The 26,831-nt window shown below is 36.9% G+C and overlaps 1 protein-coding gene across 1 annotated transcript in view; it reads right to left on the bottom strand.

Moving 5' to 3' along the window:
* The window catches only part of LOC135689678 (WD repeat-containing protein 48), a 33,416-nt gene extending 7,015 nt beyond the window's left edge, over nt 1–26,401 (bottom strand). Inside the window, exons 1-16 of the mRNA XM_065206991.2 lie at nt 24,939–26,401; nt 21,913–21,988; nt 21,362–21,574; nt 20,294–20,382; nt 18,659–18,760; nt 17,728–17,955; nt 16,855–16,920; nt 12,481–12,568; nt 10,327–10,424; nt 9,854–9,961; nt 9,129–9,222; nt 8,204–8,227; nt 6,451–6,561; nt 5,968–6,002; nt 4,554–4,733; nt 679–758 (exon numbers count right to left, since the gene is read on the bottom strand). Coding sequence (XP_065063063.2) covers nt 679–758; nt 4,554–4,733; nt 5,968–6,002; nt 6,451–6,561; nt 8,204–8,227; nt 9,129–9,222; nt 9,854–9,961; nt 10,327–10,424; nt 12,481–12,568; nt 16,855–16,920; nt 17,728–17,955; nt 18,659–18,760; nt 20,294–20,382; nt 21,362–21,574; nt 21,913–21,988; nt 24,939–25,136 — 1,790 coding nt within the window. The 5' untranslated portion in view covers nt 25,137–26,401. The remainder of the gene's footprint in view (nt 1–678; nt 759–4,553; nt 4,734–5,967; nt 6,003–6,450; nt 6,562–8,203; nt 8,228–9,128; nt 9,223–9,853; nt 9,962–10,326; nt 10,425–12,480; nt 12,569–16,854; nt 16,921–17,727; nt 17,956–18,658; nt 18,761–20,293; nt 20,383–21,361; nt 21,575–21,912; nt 21,989–24,938) is intronic.
* Between the last annotated feature and the right edge of the window lie 430 nt (nt 26,402–26,831).

Raw genomic sequence — 26,831 nt, 5'->3', positions numbered from 1 at the left:
TTTAGAGCGACCAAAGGAGAATTTTAGAGATTTACAGAGTTTAACAGAGGACTACTGAGTTTTATAAAAATCTTCTGAAATTTATCGGGATTTCAAAAGAATAGTAGGGATGTACAGAGATTTATAGAGATGTGTAGAAATTTTATATAAATCTACAGAGATTTCAAGATATTTACAGAGATTTATGATTATTTATAGAATCTAAAAGAGCTTTAGAGAGATTAACAGAGCTTTAGAGAGATTAAAAGAGCTTTAGAGAGATCTACAGGGGTTTATAGAGACCTAGAGAGATTTATAGACATTTCTAGAGATCTACAGAGATTCACAGAGATTTATGATTATTTATAGAGATCTGAAAGAGATAAATAGATATTTAAAGGTATTTATACAGTTTCAGATTTTGAGATTTTGAAAAGATACGATCCACAGCAAGGGACCGCAAAGAATGGAGAAGATTATCAGAAGTAGTGTGCAGAGCTGCAGAAGCAGAAACAACATGAAACCTTCATGTCGGGACTGCGCAACTGCAATTATATATTATATAAACAATTTCACAGGGATTTGTGAAATTAATCAGGATAATGATAGGATGGAAACAGACAGAATCAGGTCAACGCAAAGACTACAAAAGTCTAAGTTTTGAATAAAATGGCTAGAAGATAATTAAGATAATCTTACCGCTTGTTGCTGTTCTTTGATCCATTTGACGAGTATGGAACCAAATAAAAGGCAATCTTGTTGAACTTGGGAGATGCTTGCTGCAATTAAGAAGACAACAGTAACTATAAAGCAATGGCCTATTATAACCTGTCTACAGTCTATTGACACATCCAGTTTTCTACTAATTCTTACAACTCCCTTTTTAATATTTAAGCGTATCCAAAGAAAATCAACCCCCAAAAGCACTGTGAAACCTGTAGCAAAACATTAGCCCCTTTAATAAAAGAAGGGTCATGTTTTGGGTTATTCAAGGGCTTTAACATACAATCATATGCGCTCGAGGAGAGAAGAGGAAAAAACTAGTTTGCAACAAACAATTTCTATGATTAGATTGGCAAAATCAGGGCTAATTTTATAATCTTTAAAATACTTAGACCCTATTAAATGGGTGTATTTTTCAGAAGTACTACTTACTGGCTACATTTGCCAAACATTTTTGCTTGAATTCTCATCAAGGATTAGAAAACTCTACCCTTAGTGGTACTTCTGACGCAGAACAAAGAATGGGTAGAAAGAAACTCTCCGCGCTCCCTTGTTGTTTTTTCGAAGCGAGGAAAACAATTGTCGTTTGGTTGACCTCGCTTCAGAGAAGTGGCAGACCATGACAAGGAGCAGTCTAGTTTCCATACTGCTCGACCTGATGACGTAATTAGTTAACCCTAAACCTAACCCAACCCTAACCCTAACCCTAACCCTAACCCTAACCCTAACCCTAACCCTAACCCTGAACCAAACCCTAACCCTTTACTTGAAATAATTAATCATACTAATTTATGACTATAAATCATGCTTATTTATGACTATCAGGTCGAGCAGTATGGAAACTAGAAAATTCCCCATGACAAACGTTGTGATCGTTCATCTTCTAAGTTTTATAGGGCAAACTCCAATTGTTAGCTGCAGCCTGTGAGTAAAAGGCACCATTCGTCAAACCTTTATAATTTGTCTTGGTGAGCTTCTTTGTTGACTCAAGGTTCCTCAATATGCATTACTACGCCCTCAAATAATCAAATTTGCACAGTGCTTTCAACCAAGGCTTTTTCTTGTGTTTAGGTTTTTGATACATGTTGTTATGTAATAATGTAGCTTAAAATTAAAAATATTGTACGAGAGCAAATTTTAAAAGCGACAAGGAATTCTTATTTTTTACCTGTAGGCAGGCCTTCTATATCAGCCGTTTACAAAGCTGACAAAGTTTCTATATAACAAAGTGGACAATCATTGTTAGCCTTGTCACACGTGCGCTTGCAAAAAGAGTCAAATTCTTATGGAGTTCCCTTTTTATTACTCTATGCTTATGGCAATGACTGATTCTCTCTAAGTTTTCTTGTATAATACAACCTTAACTTCAAGTTATATTATTACATAACAACATGTACCAAAAACGAAAAGCAATGGTCGAAAGCACTGTGCAAAGCAACAGAGCATTCACCTGTCAATTGATAAATTGAGGGCGTAGTAATGCATATTGAATAACCTTAAGTGCCTCATGCCAACACACAAGATTCAGAGTACATATAGCTGCCCTGCACAAAGCAGAAGCCGATAACTACCAAAAACTTATTTTCTTCCACCGTACGTCCTTAAAAAAGGCCTCACTTTCGAATAGCCCCCACATCGCATAAGCCACATCCTAAATAGTTTTTGTGAAATAACCCCCCACCCTCGAATAAGTCCTCAAGGGGGCTACCGGCATATAAAAGAAAACTTCATATCGTTATTTTCCTCACAAATCAAAGTTATAACTCAACTCATTGACCAGCTTCAGAAAATAAAACATTTCTTGCTATTTTCAAATTCTTGTCCAATTCTACATAAATTTCTTATATTTGTCCAACTTTTCGATAAGCTTTTGATGAGCGTTGTTGCCATCGAGTGGCCATTGTCTTGCAATTCGTTACAGCTGTATATTTAGCTGTTACAACTAAACCAGCCGCAGTTTTCACTTGCCAATTACTTTAGCAGATAACTGCTTTCCTGGTGCAGCCTTCAAAAAGTATGTCATCAATCATTTTAAGGATACTGAACAGTCCCAAATAGAACAAGAAAGTTTGCCCTGGTAATATTTTTGGATACTGGTAAATTAGCCCACAGCCTCCCATCACATTCGAATAAGCCCTCGTTCTCGAATATTTTTTGCAAAACCCGAGAGGTTATTCGAGGACTTACTGTATGTACATCCATGTACCGTTGCAAGAAGCCCCTATTCAATTTTTAAATTAAAAGTGTTGTCAATGGTTTGAAGTTTGGTTTGATTAGATTTTAACCATAAAAAGACGCCTAATGGCTTCACAAAAGTGGTTTGAGTTTCGATCGCTTTGTTGTTGATAACGCGGTCGCCATTACTTTGCTCACTAAGTGTACATCAAGACCAGCGGAAAAATAATTAGAAGACAACGAACTAACCGACACAGTCAAGATACCGATTATACAAATATAAAACTCATGGTTTCTCCAAAATCTTCCCCGTTTCTGAAAAAAACATTTTCCCTTGATGCGAAGCTAAGTCTAATCTGAGTAATTATGGCTACTCTTGGTGTTTGGTTCCCACAGGTTTAAAGATTATGAACGTTTTTTAGCTATGCTAAAAAGCTTTGCTTTTCTCCTTGCAGATTGACGTACTTATCTTGATTACATTGAAGTGTTGAGCCAAAACGAAAGCTACTTGAGGTGAATCAAAGAAAAGGTCAAGCAGAACGATAAACTCCTCAAACTTTATATACAATTTTCAGACAGCTATTTCAATGTATATGTCTTAAATTAAGGGGGTTAGAAAATCTACAAGGTATGCATGTTACACGGGCTGTATTCTCCCAAATCAAAGATTTATAACCAATCATAAAGCTGAAGAGCAAAATTAAGAAAACAGTTCATTTTTGTCTTCACAGTTCTGTATTTTCCATTAAATTAAAACATGTCCCGACGCAATTCGCTGGCCAGTTAAATTCCCATTGGTTAGACTTTACAATAGACCTATTGTTACGGAGCCAATCAGCTAATCGTCAATGTTTTATCGATTTTAAACACACTGCAAAGCCTGTTATTAACTCTAAACGGTTGACCGACGGGACATAGTGCCTTTAAAGCTACATGTCATAACTTTAATACTTAAATTTTACATTGAAAATATTCAGTAAATCATAGAGTCTTCATTTTAATCACTATAATTGACCAAATCTTAATTTTCAAGAAGCCATCTCTTCGAATGCATTGCAGATGTGAAAAACGTTTACTTATAAAGAAAAACTTTGGATGACCAAAAGGAGAAAGACACCGTACATAAGATACGGGTTGTGTGAATTTGCGACTCCAGCGTACGCTTATTTCGCAGCATTTGGAATGTGACGGCATTCATACAATTCGCAGGTGCCCAGTGTCATGCTACTGCCCTTCTACTCCTCAAGCATTGGCTCTGTCTTGATTGGGCGATTTCATCTTCAGCAAGCCTCTTCTACCGCCCCCATCAAAAGTCAAGACCACGCATGAAACAAGTAACAGCAAAGATTGTAACTGGGCTATGGAAACACAAAAAGAGAGAGAGAGAGAGAGAGAGAGAGAGAGAGAGAGAGAGAGAGAGAGAGAGAGAGAGAGAGAGAGAGAGAGAGAGAGAGAGAGAGAGAGAGAGAGAGAGAGAGTTAATGTAGGTATTAATAAACATTGTCTTTTACCAGCTATCTACAGTTTGACTAGGTATTTGGTTTGATGCCAGAAAGTAGGACTAGCACACAGTCCGGTATCTTGTTTTGTATAAATGTGTACTTCCGAGTCATTAGAATACGATCTATTAGAATGAAGAAAGCAAGGCTTAGTTGAAAATAAGAGCACGCTCAAACCTTGACAGTAGCTTCGAAGACCCAGTGAGGAACAGTCTCGTGCAGTATAGTGCATTCATTTTCACCTGCAGCATCCCCAACCAACAACCGGAAAGATGTCCTTCCGCAGCCACCTCCTTCCGCAAATACCAGAGGAGTGTGAGGAGAAACGGAGAAAAAACCGTTTGATGGCGATGGCTTCTGGGGAAATAAAACGGTGAATATTTAACATACGTCAGAAATATGAAGTACTGCACAGTATATACAAGGAAACTTTTGAATTGCTAGAGCTTACCGTACTTTTGAATGTAATAAATCTTTAGTTTTATTGTGATAAAGTTGAAGTCAACAAAAGGCTAGGTAGGTTTTTAACCAAATCTCTACATCAGTAAACTCAGATATGGCAAATAAAAGTTCAGATTTTTAGAGATGGATAACTATTGTTTTGGTCTGGTTCATTGATTCTGCAACAAAGTATTTGTATTTGTTTCTACCTAGCATCCGAAGGTAGTTTTTAGGACACTGAAAAGCCTATGTTTATCGAGCAGTGTCCTGGTCCTTCCTCTCGGTTTGACCACACCTCGTGATTCCTACGCCTGGCATTACAGAGAGCTGGTGACTCTCCTCACTCTGGGTGAAAGTTTGGTCATACCAGGGACTCGAACCACGGACCCTCGGGCCTGTAGTCAGCGCCTTTAACAACTGAGCCATCCTCGCACTTAGTCTAAATTACAATGACTTATGAGCGTGGACCTATTCACCAGCCAATTTTGGATATAGTAAATTTTAATTTTCTCTCATATGAATCCTCATTAAGATAAAATGATCGAAATTATTTAATTCAAAAAGGTAATGATGCCAAGCCAAGGCTATTCTTTCTGAAAAGAATCTTCAAATTCCTTTCTTTATAAAAGTTTGTCTTTGAACCCAGTTTAGCTTACCCAAAAATGCTCAAAATTCAAAATGGCGAATTTTGGAAAATTTTGATGTGAACGGGAAATTTCAGTATTTTTGGAAGTAATTGAGATATTCACCTGCAAATTCAATTTCTTCTTACCCCAAAGTTACCAACAGTTATATAAAAATAAGCAAATCCAAGCTGATGGGTGAAAAATTTGCTGATTTTATCCTCTGTAATACGGAATGATCTCTTTTCTTTAGGCCCTAGAAAAATCATTGCAGGATTCTACACCATGCATCGATGATGTAGAAAAACAACCAGTGGATGATAACATTGCTGTATCTATCATCATCCCTGCTACTGCTTGCGAAACCCAGTCTGAAGATGGGTTTATGATGCAGTTATTCCGTCTATTCTCCATTCTTACTAGTTGTTTCCGTCAGGAAATTTTCACTCTACAGGAAACACATTATTATGTAACCACAATTATTGATTATGGTAGCAAAAATTAACAAAAACTAACAAAAAACTCACATTTTCTACTTGAACCCGGATGTCAGAGCCAGTGACTACGAAAGATATGGAAATGATAAGACAACATTAAGAAACAAAAACTAGCAAAAGTAGCAAAAAGTTTAAAAAAGGCGTGAAATTTCCAAGAAGAAGAAATCCAGGATAGAGCTAAGTGCCAACAATAGGAGAAGAAAAATTCATTCACTCCCCGTGTTAATTTGGTTCAACTACGTTATAAATGTAAACAGACAATTTGCATTTTGGGGGTTTCCCGAACTTAACAGCGACAAGACAGTTTTTATAATGAGATATTTCTATCATTTTGAAACGAGGCAGGTGGGTTAACATGAAATTTCTGGCTTTACACATGCGACACAGTTCGGTTACCAAGTTACACAGTACTAGCCCCTAATCATATATAAATGAGGTAACTGAGTTGCCATGGCATTGTTCATGGATAAATTCGAGGCTTACTCAGTCAAGATGAGGAATTAACTGATTTACCGGGGGATTCTTGACTACTTCTGTCTGCTATAGCGTCCATTTCAGCAGTGGCCGGTTGAGTTTCTGGCCAATGTTCCAACAATGCTTGAAGGAGCAGTAGGCCATAATTGACTATGTAAAGATATAATAAGAAATCAATAGGCCATAATTGACTACCTAAAGATATGATAAGAAATTAAAGACAAGATTTGGCCAGATAAGCTTCAGGAATAAACAGCGTACAGAAGGGCACACAAAAATTGCGAATACTGTCAATGCAGACATTTTACTGTCAATATTCAACTGCTACCATTGTATCCACTATTCTAAACTTCTCTTTAACAAACGATTCCCTTTTACAGAACATGACACCAAAGTCAAGCAAAGCAACAAAAGAAATCACAATGAAATAGCTTCTAGGGGGTCAATTCATGTTTGCATTCTTGTAGGAAAGAGATTGCCATCGATTTGAAAGAAGTGAGAGCAATCTATTCTACAGTCCCCAGTTACCGACGCGCTTGGGCCTTTTGTGACTGAAAAAACATTCCACGAAAGGGAACAGTCCTGGAACTAGCCTGCGTGCAGACTCTACGGAGGAGAAGAAATCCAGATGATGAGGAAAGTAGATTCCTTATTCTCTGGATTTCTTCTCCTCCGTAGAGTCTGCACGCAGGCTATCCTGGAACCTGCTTATCAAATAGGACATGCGCTCCTCCAGGTCTCTGTTAGGAGTTTTGCTTTCACGCTTTTATCGAAATAACGAAAGAACGTTTAATATAGCCTGCCATTTTGGCAGCAACAAAGTTTTTAAAAATGGAAGGTCGAAAACGCATTTCACACACCCGTAAAAACATGACCGCAAAAAGAGAGCTGATTCATAATTGTAGGAAATTACAGATGTCACAAAAAATCTCATTATTTTGAAGCTCCCAGCAAGACAGGAAGGAGAACATCGGATTATGCTAATTATAAGTGATAATAAACGATGATCGAAACCAATCTTTTTGTTGTACAGAACTTAAAAATAGCTTTGAAAAAAGTAAACATTTTGAAACACAGTACTAAAAATTTTCGTCTGACACTAAAGGTTTCAGAGCATAATGCGTCAGAACATAGATCGAAAACTCTACGCTTGGAAATATATACACCCAGTTGTGGATTTAAATAGGCCAATAAAAACGCAAGCACGTTAAGGTTGGCTAATCAAGGTCAATTGCCAATTGAAGTTGATCGATAATTATGATTTTGATAGGCAACATAATGCTCATGACTGGAGCCCACCCCCCCCCCCCCCCCTATATTGGTTGTGATTCACGCATTCACGCACAATTTTTTGACTTTTCACGAATTAACGCACTGCAACATTTAACTTTCACGCTCACACAAAGAAAAAATGTAATATCAGCTATTGTTCATCAGAGCCCTGTTTGAAGACTACAACACTATCTTCAACCTCAAAAAGAATAATTTAAGATTGAACTATTATTGGTTTATTACGCACCAAATTGAGGCAATTTTTAAAATATCTTTTTAAAAATAGTTAAAGGCTTTTGACGACATAACGCAAGGAAAACTCACGTTCCACGCCTCACGTAGGAATCTTAATTCACGAAATCACGCATAAAAATTCGAGATTTCACGATTTCACGCACGAAAATATGGCCAATAACGAATCACGCAAAAATATAAGGGGAGGGGGGGGGGGGGCTATGAGAACTGATGATGATAGTGGACGATATGATAAAACAGAAATATGACAAATAAAGCAACTAACCAAATCTAAGGTCACCAGAATCTCCTACAATAAAACGATATTATGTTTAGAAATAAGTCATCACAGCCAAGGTTCTATTCTTATCTAATGACTGGAAACCATGCACATTTGCAAAAGGCCAGCTGTTTATCATACGGGCAATAATTTTCAATGTCTTTAGATTAAAAAAGGCTTCTCTGGAGAACCAGACTTTGCTGATTAGAAATCATCGCTGTTAGTCAACTACCGCAAAACAGTTATGATTAAAACCAGTAATCTCAACATAGTGTTGCTTAGTATTTTTTGACTAAATGAAAACCAAAATTCCGCTAAAAAATGTGATTATTTCTCATAATCACAGTTACTACGCTCGAAGTTGGCGAAAATATTTGGTTTGCAGGTTTTACCTAAGCAGGAGATCACGCTTCAGGGTTTAAAAGGCAAGACATGCTAAGTTGAACTATGGTTTTCTGGTGGCTTATTTCTCGTACCCTCCATGGGTCTGGCTTGGGAGTGTTGAGTTGCGGGAGCTTCTGGCCTTGTTGTTTTTTTTCGATATCTTAATCCTGATTATAGTTGGTCAGTAACTAGGTAGACTGCCCTTAGAAAGACGTCACAAGTAAATACTGACTTATGTTTTCTGTTCAATAATTTCGTTTTATAGAAAAGATCATTACGGGGGCTGGCCGGTTTAGAATCTAGAACATAATTCATGTAAACCTGTATTGAACTTCTGAATCAATCCAAAGTAAACATTTCAACGATTGAAATGCGGTAGCAGTACAAAGTATGATGATTATGCCAGATATAATATCTAAACCCATATTTTTGACCTTGAGTCATTATAATAGCTTTAAGCGACCTTTATTTTATTCTTACGTTTAATATATAACAAAAGAGTAAATCGATTAGGTAAAATGAAGTTGACATATGACGTCATACAAACCTCGACTCCGATCTTGGAGCCTCAAGTCTGGCACATCATCAAGAACCATCCATGAAGAGAAACAGTCGCTTTCATCCAAAGTCACATTCAGCATCTACAAAAAGAGGGTCGCTTTTATCCATAGTCAAATTGAGCATCTACAAGAAACCTTAAGGAAACAGGAAACAGCCTTGTTACCTCAATTTTTTAAAAGGAAGTCCTTAATTTCTGAAAAAGTTTACGTGATATCAAGTTCCAAGGGAATAAGACTATGCTTTGCATAGAGCGCGCCAAGAAAAGCTGTCAAAATGTATCAAGCCAAAACAATTTTTCAAGGCTAGCCTGGAGATTCAACAGATTACCTTAGGAAATTCAGGAAAAATGTACCGAGTTTGAAAATAACGAGAAGAACAACGAAGAGCTAAGAGGAGTTCTGATACATCAATAACGAACTTGAATTCATAACGAGCATGACGTTGAAATTTTCATTCATGAGTTTGTTGGTAAAACTAAACCCTGCTTTCAAAGGCTTTAGACTCTCTCGCCTTACAATAGGGCATGTGATCGTCAAATATTGAGAAAATTTGTATAGCTTGGGTGTTCATACGAACTTAGGGATCAAAACAATTACATTTCGAGCTACCATTTATTCTATATTAACTATTAAGATTAAGAAGCAACTTATGACCAAGCATGCCAATTTACAAAAAAGTAAATAATGAAACAAAAAGTAATAAACTTGATACCCCGGTTTTTGCATCTACAGAGAACCAGTTGGGAACATAAATAGGCTCTTTCCTTTTCTCTATTTCTTCCTCAAAGTTGGCATGTCCAAGTGACTCTATCCTTTTGGCCTAAAAACGAAATGAAACGATGCTGTATGCCGCTCAGTTGTTAAACTGGTTCTCAAAATGCCCTGCATTGAAAAGTTGACCATTAAGGTAATACTAGCATATAACATTAACTTCAATACTGAAGAAAACAGACAATAGCCTTTACCAGTTGATAATGTATTTTTCCTGGTTTACTTAAATTTATTGCACGGTACGTTATAGCCTTTTCTATGTGAAGGAAATTAGCTGAAGGTCAAGCCCAGCAATTTTATATACAGGGGAGGACAATAGTCTATTGTTCTAAACAATAGGTGTCACTAGGGTTGCAGGAGCGATTGCCCATTTAGTTAGTGTGCTAAAAAAGCCTGATACATTCACAAACGAACCTTTAAGATGTCCCAAAGGCTAACGTCGCCACATGAATCCTTTGTCAGCACGTGCCTCTTGTTGTTCAGTATATGAATTCGCTTTATACCAGAACTACCTATTGGACACAACGTGACATTACATAAGATATATCATGCAAATCTTAGCTCATGACAACTTTTAAAGGCACCATGTCACGACGCATTTCGCTGATCAGTTAAATTCCCATTGGTTAGATTATACAATAGACCTATTGTTACGGAGCCAATCGGCTAATCATTAAAGCCTATTAATCGTTGGCTGACGGGACACAGTGCATTTAACAGTGGGCAAGATTTAACAGCCAAAAAATTGAGGTGCTGGTCTATTCAATGCAACGAACAAATTTAAAGAAACTGACATGAATCCACTGTAGTAAAGATTGTTTAAAAATAAAGTTTTGGAATGGAAAGAAACAAAGAACGCAAAGGAATGAAAATGAATCGATTAGTATCAAATGGAATCATGTAGAATCGAGTAGAATCTCGAGAAGAAAGTTCCAAGAAATCGAGAAGAAGGAGCCGTCGTGAAGTAATGAAGATTTGAAAATACCTATTGAGAATTTAATTAAGGATTTAGAATTGAGAATACCTAGGTAGAATCAAGAAACGCCGAGCAGGGCTTAGGCCAACAGCACAATATAGAGCTTACAATGAAGAGAAGTTGATAATCACTGAGTGAGTTGGTTCACATATTCATAGGCCCTATCAAGGAACTTGCGAAAAAAAGAAAAAACCAAGGCCGTGAAAGGGAACTGGACACGAATAGCAGGAAAGAAATAAATTTATCGACAGAGTAATGTCTTATATTTATTCAATACCAAGATAAAAAATTATCTTGAAGATTGAAGGGTGACAGAGTTTATAGCTAGGTCAGTTGGATAATTTCTTACTTAGAAAGTTGCCCTGAAAATGTCCTCGGATTAGAATCAGCGGTTTGGAAAAGGGAGTCGAAACAAATACGAAACACAATAAAGTCGTATTTGCTATCAATAGTCGAATAACAAAAGCTATGCTCTTTTGCCAACAACGTTGTAAGATAGAGTAAACATTTGCAACATTGCAAGATAAGTTCAAAAAGTAAAAGCTAAATTCATATGTATGTATATGATACAGCTGGATGCGTCTAAATCGGCCCCAAGCCATCCCGCATGCATGAGCAAATGGGTCTGACTTGCAAAGCATATTTACATCATAAACAGAACTAAAATTTCATTTGTGCAATAAATGACAATGTGCAACTACAAGAAACGTTTGCTAATTTGGCATATTCTTTTATGGAATACGCGTTGAATGAATACTCTTATTACGAACAATTTGTTGGTCGACTAGCAGGACCAGAAGACTTTTAATATTTGCTTGCTTGCGTCATGCGGATAATACGGAAAACCAAAGAAGCAAGTCGATTTAGCACAAGTGGGTCTTATCTTTAAGCGTTGAAATATTAATAGAATAGATTATGGTAACATGCTTAGCTGGTGGTCTCTGTTGTAGCACTTACCAGAATGCTTCATATAACATTCATAATTCTAATAGAGTGATCTTACACAATGACCTAGCAAAGAGAGCTGGGTCAATTCAAGACAAGATCTCCAAATGAGATATGGTACTCGAGGTTCTTTTCTGTCCAATATATCTTAAGGACATTAACAGTAAATAACAGTGTTGGATTAGTGGCATAACACAAAAGAACGCTAAAAATAGCAAATCATTTTGAAGTATTCAAATCCATCAATATCGCTCAATTATAATCCTCGAAAAGTTGGGGGTGGGGGTCACTCCTATTGAGATTAGTCTACCTACTAAGCGATCTCCTCCTTAATTCCTTTCACAAAATTTATTTTGTCCTGTATCTTTTTTTCACCTTGTATTGTATTGTATTGTATTGTATTGTATTGTATCGTATTGTATTGTATTGTATTGTATTGTATTGCATTGTATTGTATTGTATCGTAATGTATTGTGTTGTAATATGATGTATTACAACGTAGTGTAATGTATTGCAATCTATTACATTGCATCGTATTGTATTGTATCGTATTGTATTAACAATTAATTTCATTGTTATGTAAGTAGTTTTATACTTATGTGGTATTAATTTCCCATTTAATATATCAAAAATAAAAGCTAATAAACCTGGAATTTTTTTCAACGGTGTATCAATGAGTGGTGTGTTGTCCTCCAGATCTTCGTTTTCAGGAGAATCTGCTGGTATCTCAATAGGCTAAAAAACAATAATCTTATTAAAAGTTCGCAGGACTCTCTAAACTGTATTATCGATTATATATTATCGATTACAGTATCATACAAATCGTAGTAATCGAAAAACAATTAAGACCCATGGGTTAAATACGCGATATAGCCAGGCAATACAGGAAGAATGTGATTACATTAAAGTGCCTGTGACATTATTTTTTTATTCTCTTAATTGAAGCGTTGCACTGCTCTTATAGTAGATCTGAACTGTTTTTTAAATAAAAGCGTTTTGATATTGAAATTAAGAAAAATAGTGCGGCCTAGCCAAGTCGCTTTATCATCATTCGCCGTTCTCTTGTGACGTCATGGGAGAAACTCGCTATTATAACAATGTAAGCGCTACCTTAAAAAATCACATCCTCGCTGCTACTACTTTCTCTGGAAATATCGCTCATCTTGGACCTGTTAGATTTCCCTCATTGACTACGATACAAAAACTGGAAGGAGGAGGCGATCAGGTCCCTCCTGTGACGTCACTGTCTACTCATTCTGAAAACCAAGATGGCGAATTTTGGCGTAGAAGATCGCCAATAACTCCTTCACTTCTCACGAAACGTAAAACCTAACCTCGGAAATAAAAATAACAGGTCTTTTTACATAAGAATAGATATATAAACCCAAAAGTACGAAAATCATGTCACAGGCACTTTAACTATTAGGAGTAGCAAATTGCCATATTGCTCAGGTCCTTTCCGTTTTTAAAGGGGTTGTGTCACGGTTTTGTAAACAAACCAAATACAGGTGGCATTGTGCGTTTTTGGCCTGACTTGCACGTTTTTGGCCTGACTTGAACATCGGGATAATGGCGGATGATTATCCGGTGCACCGACAAGCTCGATAAATTGTATTTTCTGAGCGTATTTACCGAACATGGAATTGACAATTGCTATATTGCTGCACAATTTCCATTATCAAAACGAAAAGTGCATGTTAATTTGGTCTAGGTTAAGGAAATGATGCTTCATTCAATCGTGGCGAAGATATGACGGTTCTCTCGTGAATTTAGATGGAATTAGAATCAGACACTTTACAACAAAATGATTACTCCAAATTTGTCCTGCAAACTTTAATAATGTTTTTGACTCATAATTTACATCAGTAAGGTAAGTTTTTAATGTGATTTCGGCCAATTTCTATAAACCACTCCCTGCGAGTTGCTGCGAGGGGCGATTCACTCTTGCAAATAGCGTATGAGATTTTGCCTTAAATAAAAGGATTTCTAGGGATATTCGGATAAAACAATAGGATTTTCACAAAAGGTGTACGAGATTTTCTTAGAGTGATTTGCCCCCTCGAGTTGCTGTATCCTAGCCGTAAAAGTTGCCTTTGTTTTTTGTATCGCCATCCTTTTTCAAGAGAAATATCCCTAGATTCTGAATATATTTGGCTCGCAACGAGTGCCCTGGACAACAGTGGCAGGCTTTAGCAAAGGATACCAGGCGTTTTTAATGAACGGATAGGAGACTGCTCCATTTTCAATACCCTAGGAGCCTCAGCAATATGACAACAAAGAACCTGCACCAGGAATGTTAGAACCGGGGGCATTAGATAGCACGTGTCGTTTCAACTTTGAAAAACCTTCAAGGTATTAATTAGAAAAGTTGTAATAATAACTTCTTCAATGCTTAAAATTTATTCGTTATGATCAATGTTAAATGAAAATATGATAGCCAAAAAGTTAAAACCTTTACCAAAAGAAAAAAACAATTAAAACGAAGAAAGTCTAATAATAACATTACATAACATAATATAATTTAAGTGGCAAAACTCTGGAAATTTGATCATAACGGAAATTTGATCTAGGGACCGGCATTTAGAAACAAAATCATTCAGCTTCCTCTACTACACGGTAAAAACATCTTTGAATGAAAGCGAAAGAAATAAATGCCAGTCAAATTATAAATATAATGTTGATTTTCAAGTGTCTTGCTATTTTGCTCATTTCGCCGAAATACGTCTAGCTGTTTTGGCTATCGAAAACAGCCCAGGGAATGGATAAATTAGAATTCCAGCCTTAACGAAATTCGATGTTGACGTTGATTGTTAGGCACAGAGGCGTCACATGTTGATCATTAGGCAAAAATGCTTGGGTTTAAAGAGCTATTTACGTAAACATACACCACATGTGACGTGAACTAGTATTCTTGAAGCTGCTCTTTGCAAACAACGGAACAAAGAGCGCAAAAAGAAGAAAAACCCGACAGGCAACAAGTAGAAATGGGTGATTGTTGGTTAAAGGGTACGACAGGGATCAAATCAACAACGAAACCATAATCTAAACTGACTGATTTTTACAAACAAACTTTAGACAACGGGTACTCCTACATAAAGGAGAGAAGCTTCTTACAATTGGCTTGTTATCCTGTCCATAAAATTAAATCTAAGGAATTTTTAAGTAGGGGAATTCAATATTAAGACTTATGATATTAAACGAGGTTAATATATTATTTAAACGGAGTAATTATTTGAATCTAAAAAGAAAAAGCTAAAATATCTGAATGAATGAATTTTTCAGACCGAAAGTGAACATATCATCAATAAGACCATGAATGAAATAGTTCGATTTTAAAATGATCTTCTTTAATAATAGCGTCAACGAAAAACATACTGAAATTTCAAGAAAAAAATATCCCCGAATTTCCCGAACTCAGATGTCAGTAAGCCACTAATTCCTTAATGCCGAAAAAAAATTATAGTATGAAAATGCCAACAGAAAAAACTTGCTGGTGGATACAGCTCACGCTTGCCCCCTTCATTTGTATTATTGAGACCATCTCAAAATAATTGCCATGTAGCGAAATACGAAAGATTCTATGAACTACTGGTTGAGACGGACGATTTTGCCAAGCCCATGTTGGGTATCGCAGAGCACTTAAGGAAACACCCAGTCCTTAAGAGACGCTCATACGGATCAACGATGATTTCCTAAAAGGATATCTACATGAACGTAAATAACATCTGCATTTTTAAACAGAAAACTGAATTAAAATATCCATGGCCTGCCATTTGCTTAGAAAGGTAAAAACCGGCTCGATTCTTAAAGTAATACTAATGACGCAAAACCGGGTTAAGGCACTGGAAAATCCACAAGCTGTTTGACGTTCTTAGGCCAGGTTGGAGTTGGTTCGGAGCATCTACTGTCGAATATTTCGCTGCTCTTCATTAAAAAATCATTGCTTCGAGGCCTAACCCAGTCACTACGTCAATGCATAATAACTTATTATCCAGAATATCCCTGTCTAATAGAAAATCATTGCCTTGCGGCTGCAGCTGACGCAGGTCGAACTGCGACTCTGTCTTTGATTCGCAAACTGAACCAATAGTTCTATCTTTGCTCTCAGCGTTCAAATTATTATTAAAGAATACCATATGGTCGCCGAGACGAAATTCTCACAAGCTTTACGTGATTCCTCTAAGCAAAATATTAATCAAACCGAGCCCTGAAGACAAACCATTCATGGAGTTTTCTGCAGTACCCCTTGAAAATTGAGAACTTGGATGATTTTTGGTACTGGGATTTACCTGATTTAGGGGGTAAATACATCATATTGGCTATCTTGAAAGTTAACTGACGCTTAGACGCATTCAACGCTAGTTGCTGAGCTAAGGTCAAGTTACTGGAAATTAAAGACTTCGATGGTGGTTAATGAACAGCAAATAAATTAAGAAATACCGAGAACGCCCTCTTCTAATAGAAGGTTTCTGGCCATCCAGCAATTCGAATAACCGCAACCACATATTGCACATATTCCACATATAATCAGAATCTACTCAAGGATATCTTTTCGAGTTAAATATGATGGCACCCCCCCCCCCCCCTCCCAATGAGAAACAAAAATTTGAGGATGTTTATGTTTCTGTGGTGTGTAGACAAGGCGGAAATGGGGGTAGAGTCCTTTTCAGGGGCCAACTGGATGGGTTTGGGTAATTTAGGGGCGCTGATTTTGAAAATCGATGTTGTACGGGCAGGTTGGAGACCTTCAGCCTATATTTCATGTTGAAGTCTCGTTTTCAATCAAAATATTATCCCGTACAACATAATTTTTCAGAAAAAGCACTCCGAATTTACCCGATCCCACCAAAGTGAAGTAACTTTCCCAAAAGAGGACCTTACCCCCATTCTCCGTCTGGTCTTTGAGCCTAGTGCATACCTAAAGTTGGGCAAATATGTCTTACTGTGGAGTGCACTGCGAGGAAAAGCGTTGCTGAATTTTAACAAATGGATTCATGAGAAACTGGTTAGTTGAAACTCACCCAACAGTTTAGATCTGATTCGGTAGTTGATACCCACAGACACTTTGGGTCATATGCAGGTTGAATCTGAAATAACAGAGTAAAAAATGATATCAAAGAAAATTTTACTTTTTATAGACACATAGCGTTTGCGTTTAATCTGCAAAATTTTTGCGTGCCTTTAACGAGAAACTGTGATTACTGGCGTAGTGATTCTTGGACAAACTTATTACTGATGTAGTTTCATTTCCCAACCAAACGTCTTGATTTGATTTTAATTCTACAATATTTACCGGAAACAGCGATAACTCCACGGCTGTGTTCCTGATGATCCGGATGCCATGAACCGGTATTAAAGTTTTTGTCCAGCATTTACCATCAGTGGAATGGGAGGGACCTGGCTTAGCAACCGTTAATCTTCTACGTGATAGATTTTCCAAACTATATAAAATTCGGGCACCCCGCCAAGCCTTGATAATTTCCATCACTAAGCAAATGGGTGAATTAAAAAGGCATTGAAGTTAGGTCATAGCTACTGAATAGGTCATAAGCTCAGGCTTGAAGCAGTCTTCGAACCTTGATGCTTTGGCTCTCTTATGGTAGAACCAGACATGATATTCATAGATGACTTCTCCGTGTCCAAGTCATTCTTGAGCAAAACCCTCATCCTTATTCGCGGTCCTTTCCTCGAGTTAATCTAATTACTCGATGCTCGTACTTCTAGTTAGTTTTAAGAGGACCATGGGGGCCAGAGGAGTATGGGGAACATGAGGGCCAAGGGGACAATGAGGGACATGAGGGACACGAATAATCTTTGGGAGCAGCAGGATTGACCTGATAAAATGAAAGAAGGTGAGGAAATAAAAGGACAAAGAATTAAGAAGCGTAACTTACAGATAAAACAGGCGCCTTTTCTTGAAACAAAAAATACGTTTTTTCATATTCTGTAGTCAAATCTGTGAAGAAAACCTTTCTGTCTTTGCCACTTGAATAGAAGAATGATAAATGCTCATCAGATGCAAGGGTCCAGACTCCTTCATCATGAATCTTGTACGTAGCTACACATCGTTGCTGGCCCAGAGACCATAACTTGATGGTGCCGTCAGAGCTGCCTGAAAGACACTAAAAATATTGCTGTTTCAGTGGCAATAATATGGTTTTCGTTTCAAATCAAAACCCAGCAATTTGGCGGTGAAATCTTACGAAGGATTAGAAGAAATTTCAATCCATAGATTCGGATGGTAATTATTTAATCTCATTTCATGATCGCTGGCATTCTCTCAAGTTGATATTTCGGGCTCTACTTATCTGTAAAAAAGGATAACTTGGTCGCCAAAGGATTTGATAACAGATAGTTTTGGATTCCGTTAAGTCCTATTTCCGAAAAGTAGGAATTGCATTAAGTCAGATAATTTCCTTACCCCCATTCCCCCACTCCCTCAATGTCCCACTTGCCGGGTTCAACTATAATCACAAACTAGTGATATACAGTGATATCACAGAAAAGCAATATGTAAGCAACAGCATTTTATCAGCGCAAAAAAACTTCTTGTATCAAGCTGAATAATATTATGAACTACATCAGGTGTGTCAAACTCAATATCACACGGGTGAACACCTGGTACAACTTGAAACTCGCGAATACCAATGTTTATTTTCAATATCTGTAGTAGTCTGGCTATCCAGTTTATAATTCCTTAATGGCATAGTTGATTTCTGTTTCTTCAGTGAAGACTCATTCTGTTTGTTTCGCAGCTTGAACAGAGTTTCTCAATTTTGCCCTTTCTGTGATAGCATATGACACCTTGGAGCAACAAATACAAACCTCAGTCCCATCGCTATTCAGAAGTACGGCTTTGACATTGTCTGCGTGTCCCTTCAATTTCATCTCCTTAGAACACGATCTTGGATCCCAGACTCTTAAAATCTGTTATTGAAGAGCGAAGAATCTAAGTATTTCGACTCACATTGAAATTTAAGGATAGCAAAGGATTACACGTGGAAGGGACAAGTTGAAAGAAACTTCCTTAAGGCAGACCAAACTATTGTACCTTATAGAACATATGTATAAAATTTAATGTTTCTAAAAATTTTCTTCGGCACATATCCAGGGGTGTAGTGCTATCAAAATAACAAGATGGGGGAGGGGGGGGGGGGGCTCTTGCACAAAACGCTGCGAAAAAGCAATAGCAAAAGTAGGAATTGGCTACTTTTCGGCATTAACAAGGAGGCTAAGCACCTCTAAGCCCCCCTAGCACTACACCCCTGCTGATATATTCAAGTGCTATTTTGACATTACTCTCAGTAAAATTCAACTTGCCTGAATAAAATAATAAGGGTATTTTAACTGTGCCGCGTAATTTTAACTAAAAAATCGTGCTGGCACATGATCAAATGTGCTATTTTCTAATAAAAACGATAAGATCGATCAGATATCCAAAGGTGTGCGAGATTTTCATCAAGTTATTTGTCCCTAACGGAAACCCTTGTGATCTTAAATATTATCAATATTCTCTTGATTCAATGACAAAAAATTTTCGGTGACAAAATGAAAGGTACCAATGACAACAAAGAACTATAAAAGCCGTATTTAACATTATCCATTCTCTTTATATTTAACACTATTACGACCAATATGGACCTTCAATCTGTGCGGAATCTAATTTCGCTCTAGTGCACAGGAAAGTTAATTTTTACTGAATCCCGGCGCTGGAATTGAGATTCAAATACTATATATTGCACGTGGACGAAATGTGAATTTCAAAAGCAGATGCAAAATTTCACAAGTATGGCATGGGCTCCGACACAGGTTGGGAAGTGGGGGGGGGGGCAAAGAAAAGTTTAACACCCATAACAAAAGATTTTGAAAAAAGCTCTATTGTTCTGCAAAAAAGTGGGGGCACCCCTATCGTTGTAGGCCCAGTAAGGGTCGTCTGAAAGTGTTCCTGTTTCCTGTGGCGGAAATTATGGGGGTCAATGTGGGGGCTCGAGCCTCGAAGTTAGCGTTCTCGTCGAAAAAGTTGGGCTTTTGTTGGGTGATTGACAAAAGTTTAAAGTGTCAAATGCCAATCAAAGATGTTATCTTGTCCAAAAATCGTCGGCCTGAGACCACCACAGCCCCCTCCCCCCTCCAAAATGAAAGCCTGAATTTTCGTTACTTCCTTTTAAACCAATTTTTAAAATTTTTGCTTTATATCTTTAATGGGAAATCAGATGAAGAATTACCTCAGAAAACTAGTATCACATTTAAAATACTTTAAAATGGAAGGACTACCAACAACAGTATGAACAGTATGAAGGATATTGAGGAGGCATGTGGCAAATTCCCTTTGAAACCAACCAGTAGCAAATTTTGCACAAATTTAAGCAACAAAATATATTGTAGGGAGAAAAAATTAATGACAAATTTGTCTATCTCTGGAAATTCAGCCCTATTTCCTAATAATTTGAGTAATATTACCTTCTCTGTAGAGCCTGAAACAAGCACTGTTCCGGCAGAGTTGAGTGCCAGACTGTAGATAGAATCTTTCTGACCTCCAAGAGATGAAGCTGCAACCAACAGACAGGGTTTAAACTTATATTGAAAACAAATAAAGCTTAATTTCCTAAAAAGCTGAAGATGTATAAACAGCTGTCAAGATGTTGACAGGCCTAGCATTAGTTGCAACATTGCAATGGTGCGATAAACACAAATACCAACAAAACTTGTAGCTATATCTCATTGGTGGTTCCATTTGCATTTAATGGACAATTGATACCATAACCCCAGTTGGTGAACCCAAATCAGTATCAAAATTGTCAAGACTTAATACTTAACAGACCAATTTGAAATTCAGTATGAAAATAAAACTTTTGTAGAAAATCTGAAATGTTGGTATTCACTAGTTGTTAGCCAACATGAAGCCATAAACCTTTTTGATATATTAGTATGAATGAGAAAGTGGGAATTTTTTGCAAATCAACATCAAATGCAGTAATAGATGTGTTTAAATAATGCATGTTTGCAGTGGGTGACTTGAATCCAGGGAAAAAGGCAAACAAAATTTTGGGGAGCAGTACCCAAATGACTGTTTGAGACAACAAGAAGGGTGCAGTCATAACATAAATAGGAAGTCATAAGAAGGGTGCAGTCATAACATATTATATGCCACTTTTTGCATTTCAATTTCAAAATTCATATTTTAGTGTCAGACTTTAAAAGTTTAACTGCTACAAAAATTTCAATAGGTTACAGTTATATTACAGGGTGAGAAAAAAATATTTTACTTTGCCCAGCAAAAATCCTATGTGCTGACAGACAAGTGTTGGGGAGGGGGTGATGCACTTCTCCTAACCCCCTTTGACCATGCCCCTGCTTAAATCCTTTAACTGCTTGATTAAAATGTGTAAAAAATCTTCAACTGTGATGGAATAAACCCATTAAAGCCACTCTAAACTTCATATTATACCCTTGGTCAAAGCAAATTTCTGATCAACATACAAAATACATCTTGACAATAATAGATTCATTATTTAGCTATAAACTTACTTATAACAGTATTATTGGTAGCAGTAAGAGCAGTGAGAACATTGACATCCCATAGAAATATCTGCTTGTCAAATCCACCCGAAGCTACCATTTCCTTATCCTGTGCATAAGCTAGCGCTTTGACATAGTCTTTGTGGGTGCGCAAAGTCGACATGCAATACCCTCCAAAAGCATCCCATACTTTTACAGTTGTATCTGAAGATGCTGATAGCACTGAAAAAGATATTTAATGCAAGAATTTACTTTTTGAATTAGATGATCAAATTCTAACCAAAAAAGTAGATAGAAGCATTATCAGGTATATATATGTCTATCATTACTAAATCAAGATTTAGGAGACCCTTTAAAGCAATGAATTCCATTTCAAGGATTGAATTATGAGAATGTAGTAAAGAAAGCCTAAAAAATCTAAAAACACTTGCAAGAAAATGATTGTTAGAAATATTCTGAAATGTATTTTAGGCTAATCTAAATAGCCTTGTTTCAAAATTTTCAATAGACTTTTGAGCAAATTAGACTTGAAGATTTATGACTGTATGCAGAAAACCCACATGTTTTCCCATTTCTACACAATATGAGACTGTTGACCCAATCTGTGTGGTGTTCAAATGAGAGACAGAATGGTTCCTGCAAAATAAAGAGAAAGCATATTTGATATTTAGTTATTTCATTTATACCTACAGAAAGAGAGACAAAGCTGAAAGTCAGTTTTAGTAGTAGCAAAAAAATTATCCTAACTGTACATAGGGGGTTGGGCTTGAAAACCCTTTCAGTTCCTCCCAACATCCTAGGCAACATTATTGTTAAAATTTTAATTATTGTTAAATTGTTAATTATCTTTATTGACACTTTATTGACTTTGAATATTGTAAAATGGTTGCTGAATATTAAATGAATTTGAATTTGAATTTAGCTTTGTAGCACAAACATTAAATAATTGATTATTATTGTAGGCACAATAATCTTGGCTCTAAGTAATGCAAAAAGTGATATCAGTGAGCAAGAAAATTGTGAGTGTTTGGAACAAATATACAAATTTGGGCAATTCCAGATAAGAGAGAGAATTTTACAAGTCCTCACTCTTTTCAAGAAGCAGCCATGTTCCTTCTTTTCATAATTAGATTCAATACATAATAAGCAACAGGTTATACATAGGTGTAGATCAATGTTCTAATTACAATACATGGGAAATAAGTCTGTTATAGTGGTAGAATAAAGCAAGCCACATTTAAGCAAATTTTTATATTGGTTATGGCCCTAATGTCTGAATTTTGAGTCTTTGCTATAAACACACCTTCATTTTGAGAGAGACCAGGTCTGGTCACAATGAGAAGAAAGACCAGGGCACTTTATAATAAGCATCTAGCTTCTTTGTGTCCTAAAAAACTACCTTTAGAGGCTAGAGGCTACAATATATAATAAGCCAAACACTTTTATCAAGAGAAACACTTTCCAGTAATTAACATACAAAATTGTCACAAACTTCTATAGTTAAAATGGAAAGAGCAGAAGGTTTGTGCCAGACATGACTCCAATCTCTAAAGCATGGTAAACCCACTAAACTTTCCATATACAGCTTCAAGCAACGTGTTGCAAAAACAGATGAAATAAATCAAGGGGTTAGCAGGAGGGGGCCAGGAAGGGGAGCCTCAACTCCCAAATATTTCAGAGTGTCCCCAAATGAAAACATTTCCCAGATTGTATTGAGTTTGAAAATGTGCATGTGTTGCCTCTTAATCCTCTCTCTCATGACTGCATTGGTTGGTGCATTTTTATGCATTACCCTTGTATGTAATTTTTAATGCAGTCATTTTGATGTGTTGATAAACAAAATTTGCCCCCCCCCCAAATTTCAAAGTCCTAACTACCCCCATGAGACAAATAAGCTGCATGTGTCAACATGCATGTAATGTGTTTCAACTTTCGTTTTGCAACCTGCTGCAACCTACTGTAACCTGCAAATAGGATCAAAACCCTATTTCCAGGTTAAAATGTATAAGGTTTCACATCACTGGGCAATTAGATACTAAAAAACGTCATGTTATTTTGATTCCATCGTGAGAAGACAAAGTGGCAAGACAAAAAACCCACTGGTTGAAAATCTTTAGAGATACCTATGCCTCTCCAGCACAAAATCAGATGAATAGGAAACATTGGTAAATAATGTGACATCCTCTCAGAGAAAGGAACAATGAGTTCCTAGCAGACAACTTCTAGCAATCCTCTGCCTCACCCAAAAAATTCATTTTATTTCCATTCATCTACACAATTGTTTATGCTGCAAAATCAAGAGCACTGAAGCTACTACACAGCTTCTACCTCCATTTTTTTGTCTTTCCACAGGGTATTCAAGATTACCAATGTAAAATCTTGGTGCTTAGAGCAAAGCTGAAATGTTAACTTGTGGATTTCAGTATTTTTTTCTGTTCTTGAACCTGATCTTTCACATGCAGAAATCTCTTGTGCCAAACGCCTGTTGTGACATTCAATTTTAGTGTTCTCATTTCAGTACAAACAGCTTCTTTTTTGTGGACTGATCAGAAAATGATGTTTAAATTTAACTATAAAATCAATCTTAACAGCTTTGGGAATCACTGCTTTGGCACTGACAAAATCACTAAAAACTTCTTAATGCGCTTTGATTCTCTATCCTACCAAATCTCACTTCAGTTGCTGTGGTGGATTCACCCTTTCCATTAGCGTCAACACAACAACATTATCATGTGGCCTTGCATGTGACTGTGCCCATTAAAGAGGCATACCAAAAATAAAGGCAATGTTTATAACAATATTGCAATTTTATGCACAAACACAAAAGCTTTTAACAAAACATATTAGTCTAAACTGGCCTACTAAGCCAATGTAGCAATGCGGGCTGAAACTTGAAATTTCACACAATCTAAATTGCCCTATCATTGGAAAACTTCAGTTAACAAGCCATACAACAGATTGGAAATTTTGTTTCTTAAGATCTTGTGTGGACTAGTTAACTTTAAAAATTTGAGACTGTGTGCCTTGAATCATACATTCTTAGCTATTCTTAGAGTAAATAATGGTTAATGTTACTATCTAGGGATTTCTGCATGGCCAATATGCAAAAGCATGCAGATATGTGCGAGGGCAATGTATTGCAGACACCCAGCAAGTTTCCAGTCTGGCCATATGGTTGGTAAAATGAAATTTGCATGCATGAAACGACTGTGTATATGCAATATCTTATTGAAAACTGTCATCATTCTACAGAAAGAAGAGAGGTGTCTAAATTGTGTAATCTTGAGTTGCTTAAGAGGACGAGAAGCTCTTCCTAGGATTTTCTGTTTATAGTGATTAGAAACAAATGCTAGTGTTTTAATGAGAATGTTTTTTACATCCTTTATAACCTTGATGATCTTTCCTTCACCTTTTCATCACATTAAAAAATAGAAAAGTTTTATAAAAGTAAGAAGGACATCACAATCACCCATCAGGAAAAAGAACGAGCTAGCAAAACCAATAACAAAAGAAGCTTACTTATATACAAAATATGTTGAAACACTTTTTCAATAAAACATTAAAAGGCAAAAAGAGTGATTCTAACCTCAGAATCTGTTCGCCAGCATCTTATAATTGAATCACGCCCTGCAGAGTACAGACGTTTAAACCTTGGCCTATGATCGTATTGTAGACAGTTGACGCCTAGCCGGTTTTTATTTTCATGTTCATCTCTGATCGTAAATGATACAACAACTTTGTTTTTATGATGCTGCGTGCCGTTCCCTCTCATTCCAGGGGCCATGAATTCATTCAGAGTGCTACTAGCTTAGGACTTGATAAGCTCTCATCCACTCTTACTTAGGCCACAACAACATCTTCTTGTCCAGAAGTACCTCAAGTTACAACATCACAAAATCAGCATTCGAAATCCATAACTGGCTCTGGGGGGGACAAACCAAACAAAATTAAGCCACACCCTTTTAACCACCATAAAACGCCCTTTTACCAACAGGGAACGCCAATTTATCCAAAAGGAACGTCTATGACAATTTTTGGCAGATTGAAAATCATAGGATTACATCGCAGAAAGTATGGTGTCAAAATATTACTCCTCCCCCAACATTTTCTCATCGAATTTAGACGAAATACAAAATCGATTCTACTCAGAACTGGGGGACGTGTCCCCCCAGCCCCCCTCTAAGATCTAAATATCTAAATATTTCAAACAAAGTAACTCGCAATCGAACGGTCCAAACAACATGATTTTTTCATTATAAACTAATTCAAAGATGAAGATTTCAATTATGACAGTTTTTCAACTTTTTTTCATTGACATCCTCCATCTTAGTAATTTTTGCTACTAAGACGTAAAAAAAACACTGCAAGATTCAGTGCAAATTCAAAGTGGCTGCACAAAACTACAGCTTGATGCTGGGCCAGTAGTATTCCCTTTATGCCCTTCTTTGCCAGAAAAAGAGATATCTTCCAAATTACGTATAATCCAAAAAATTGCAAACTTTTCAATTGAGAAGTGCGCACATGAAAAAGAGGGTGTTTTGAGAGTAACTAGGACCCAAAACCCGGAAAATTGTTATGAAAAACGGAAAACCCGGACTTGGAAATTGGAAAATTTTGAGCCAAATATGTATACTTCAACGTGGTTCACCTTTTTCATGTTCTGCATTAAAAGACCTTTGTACCCACAGTTATTACCAGCAAGAATATTTGTCTGCAAGGCACAGGGTAGATCCTTGCCTTTTTTCTCCAAATGAAGTTGTCATCAGTGTTTGCGGAAAAACAGAATTTTAGAGAAATTTGTCGTAGATTGCGGAAATCTGGCAATTTCTCAACGGAACGATAGAATTCTACACACTTGTTGGTCGCAGATTTTCTCTGAATAATACACGGATTGCAGAAATTTCAAAATGTTTAGCGGGATTCTTAACCTGCTCCTTGTTGGATAGGATTTCATCATCGCATGTTTGGATCTTGTTAATATATAAGTTGTTCATAAATAAACTTAAATACATTCAGAGGTGGCGCCAGAAATCTTCTGACAGAGGGGCTGGAGCTACAACAGGGGGGCTAAATTGACTATAATATGCAGTTTTCGTACGTTATTTTGTCAAATTTCCGATAAGGGGGATAGATGCTTCCGATGAAGGGACTGTAGCGCCCTAGCCCTGCCCTGGCGCCACCACTGTATACATTCTATTGCCCAGTTGCCCCCTATCTGCTATTTTTGACCAGAAAGTACTTATTTCCACATTCCAATGGCGTGTTTGTTGAATAAAAGTTGTTCAGCATGAAACTGTCTTTTAGAATATGTACATATAATGTGGTTTTAGCGACATCAAAATTTGAACCCATGCTGATCAGTGCGCCATATTGGATCTGCCCAAATAAGGAATTCCAATGTCCAATTGGGGCTTTTTTCTGGTTATTCCCAGTATCGAATGGAACCTATGTGCCAAATTACAGCTTTTCATTATTTTTG

Source organism: Rhopilema esculentum, chromosome 5 (assembly GCF_057945365.1).
Source record: "Rhopilema esculentum isolate cy_ngs chromosome 5, ASM5794536v1, whole genome shotgun sequence".
Taxonomy (NCBI): domain Eukaryota; kingdom Metazoa; phylum Cnidaria; class Scyphozoa; order Rhizostomeae; family Rhizostomatidae; genus Rhopilema; species Rhopilema esculentum.
The sequence above is the reverse complement of the archived record's forward strand: the minus strand, read 5'-3'. Positions and strand labels throughout refer to the sequence as shown.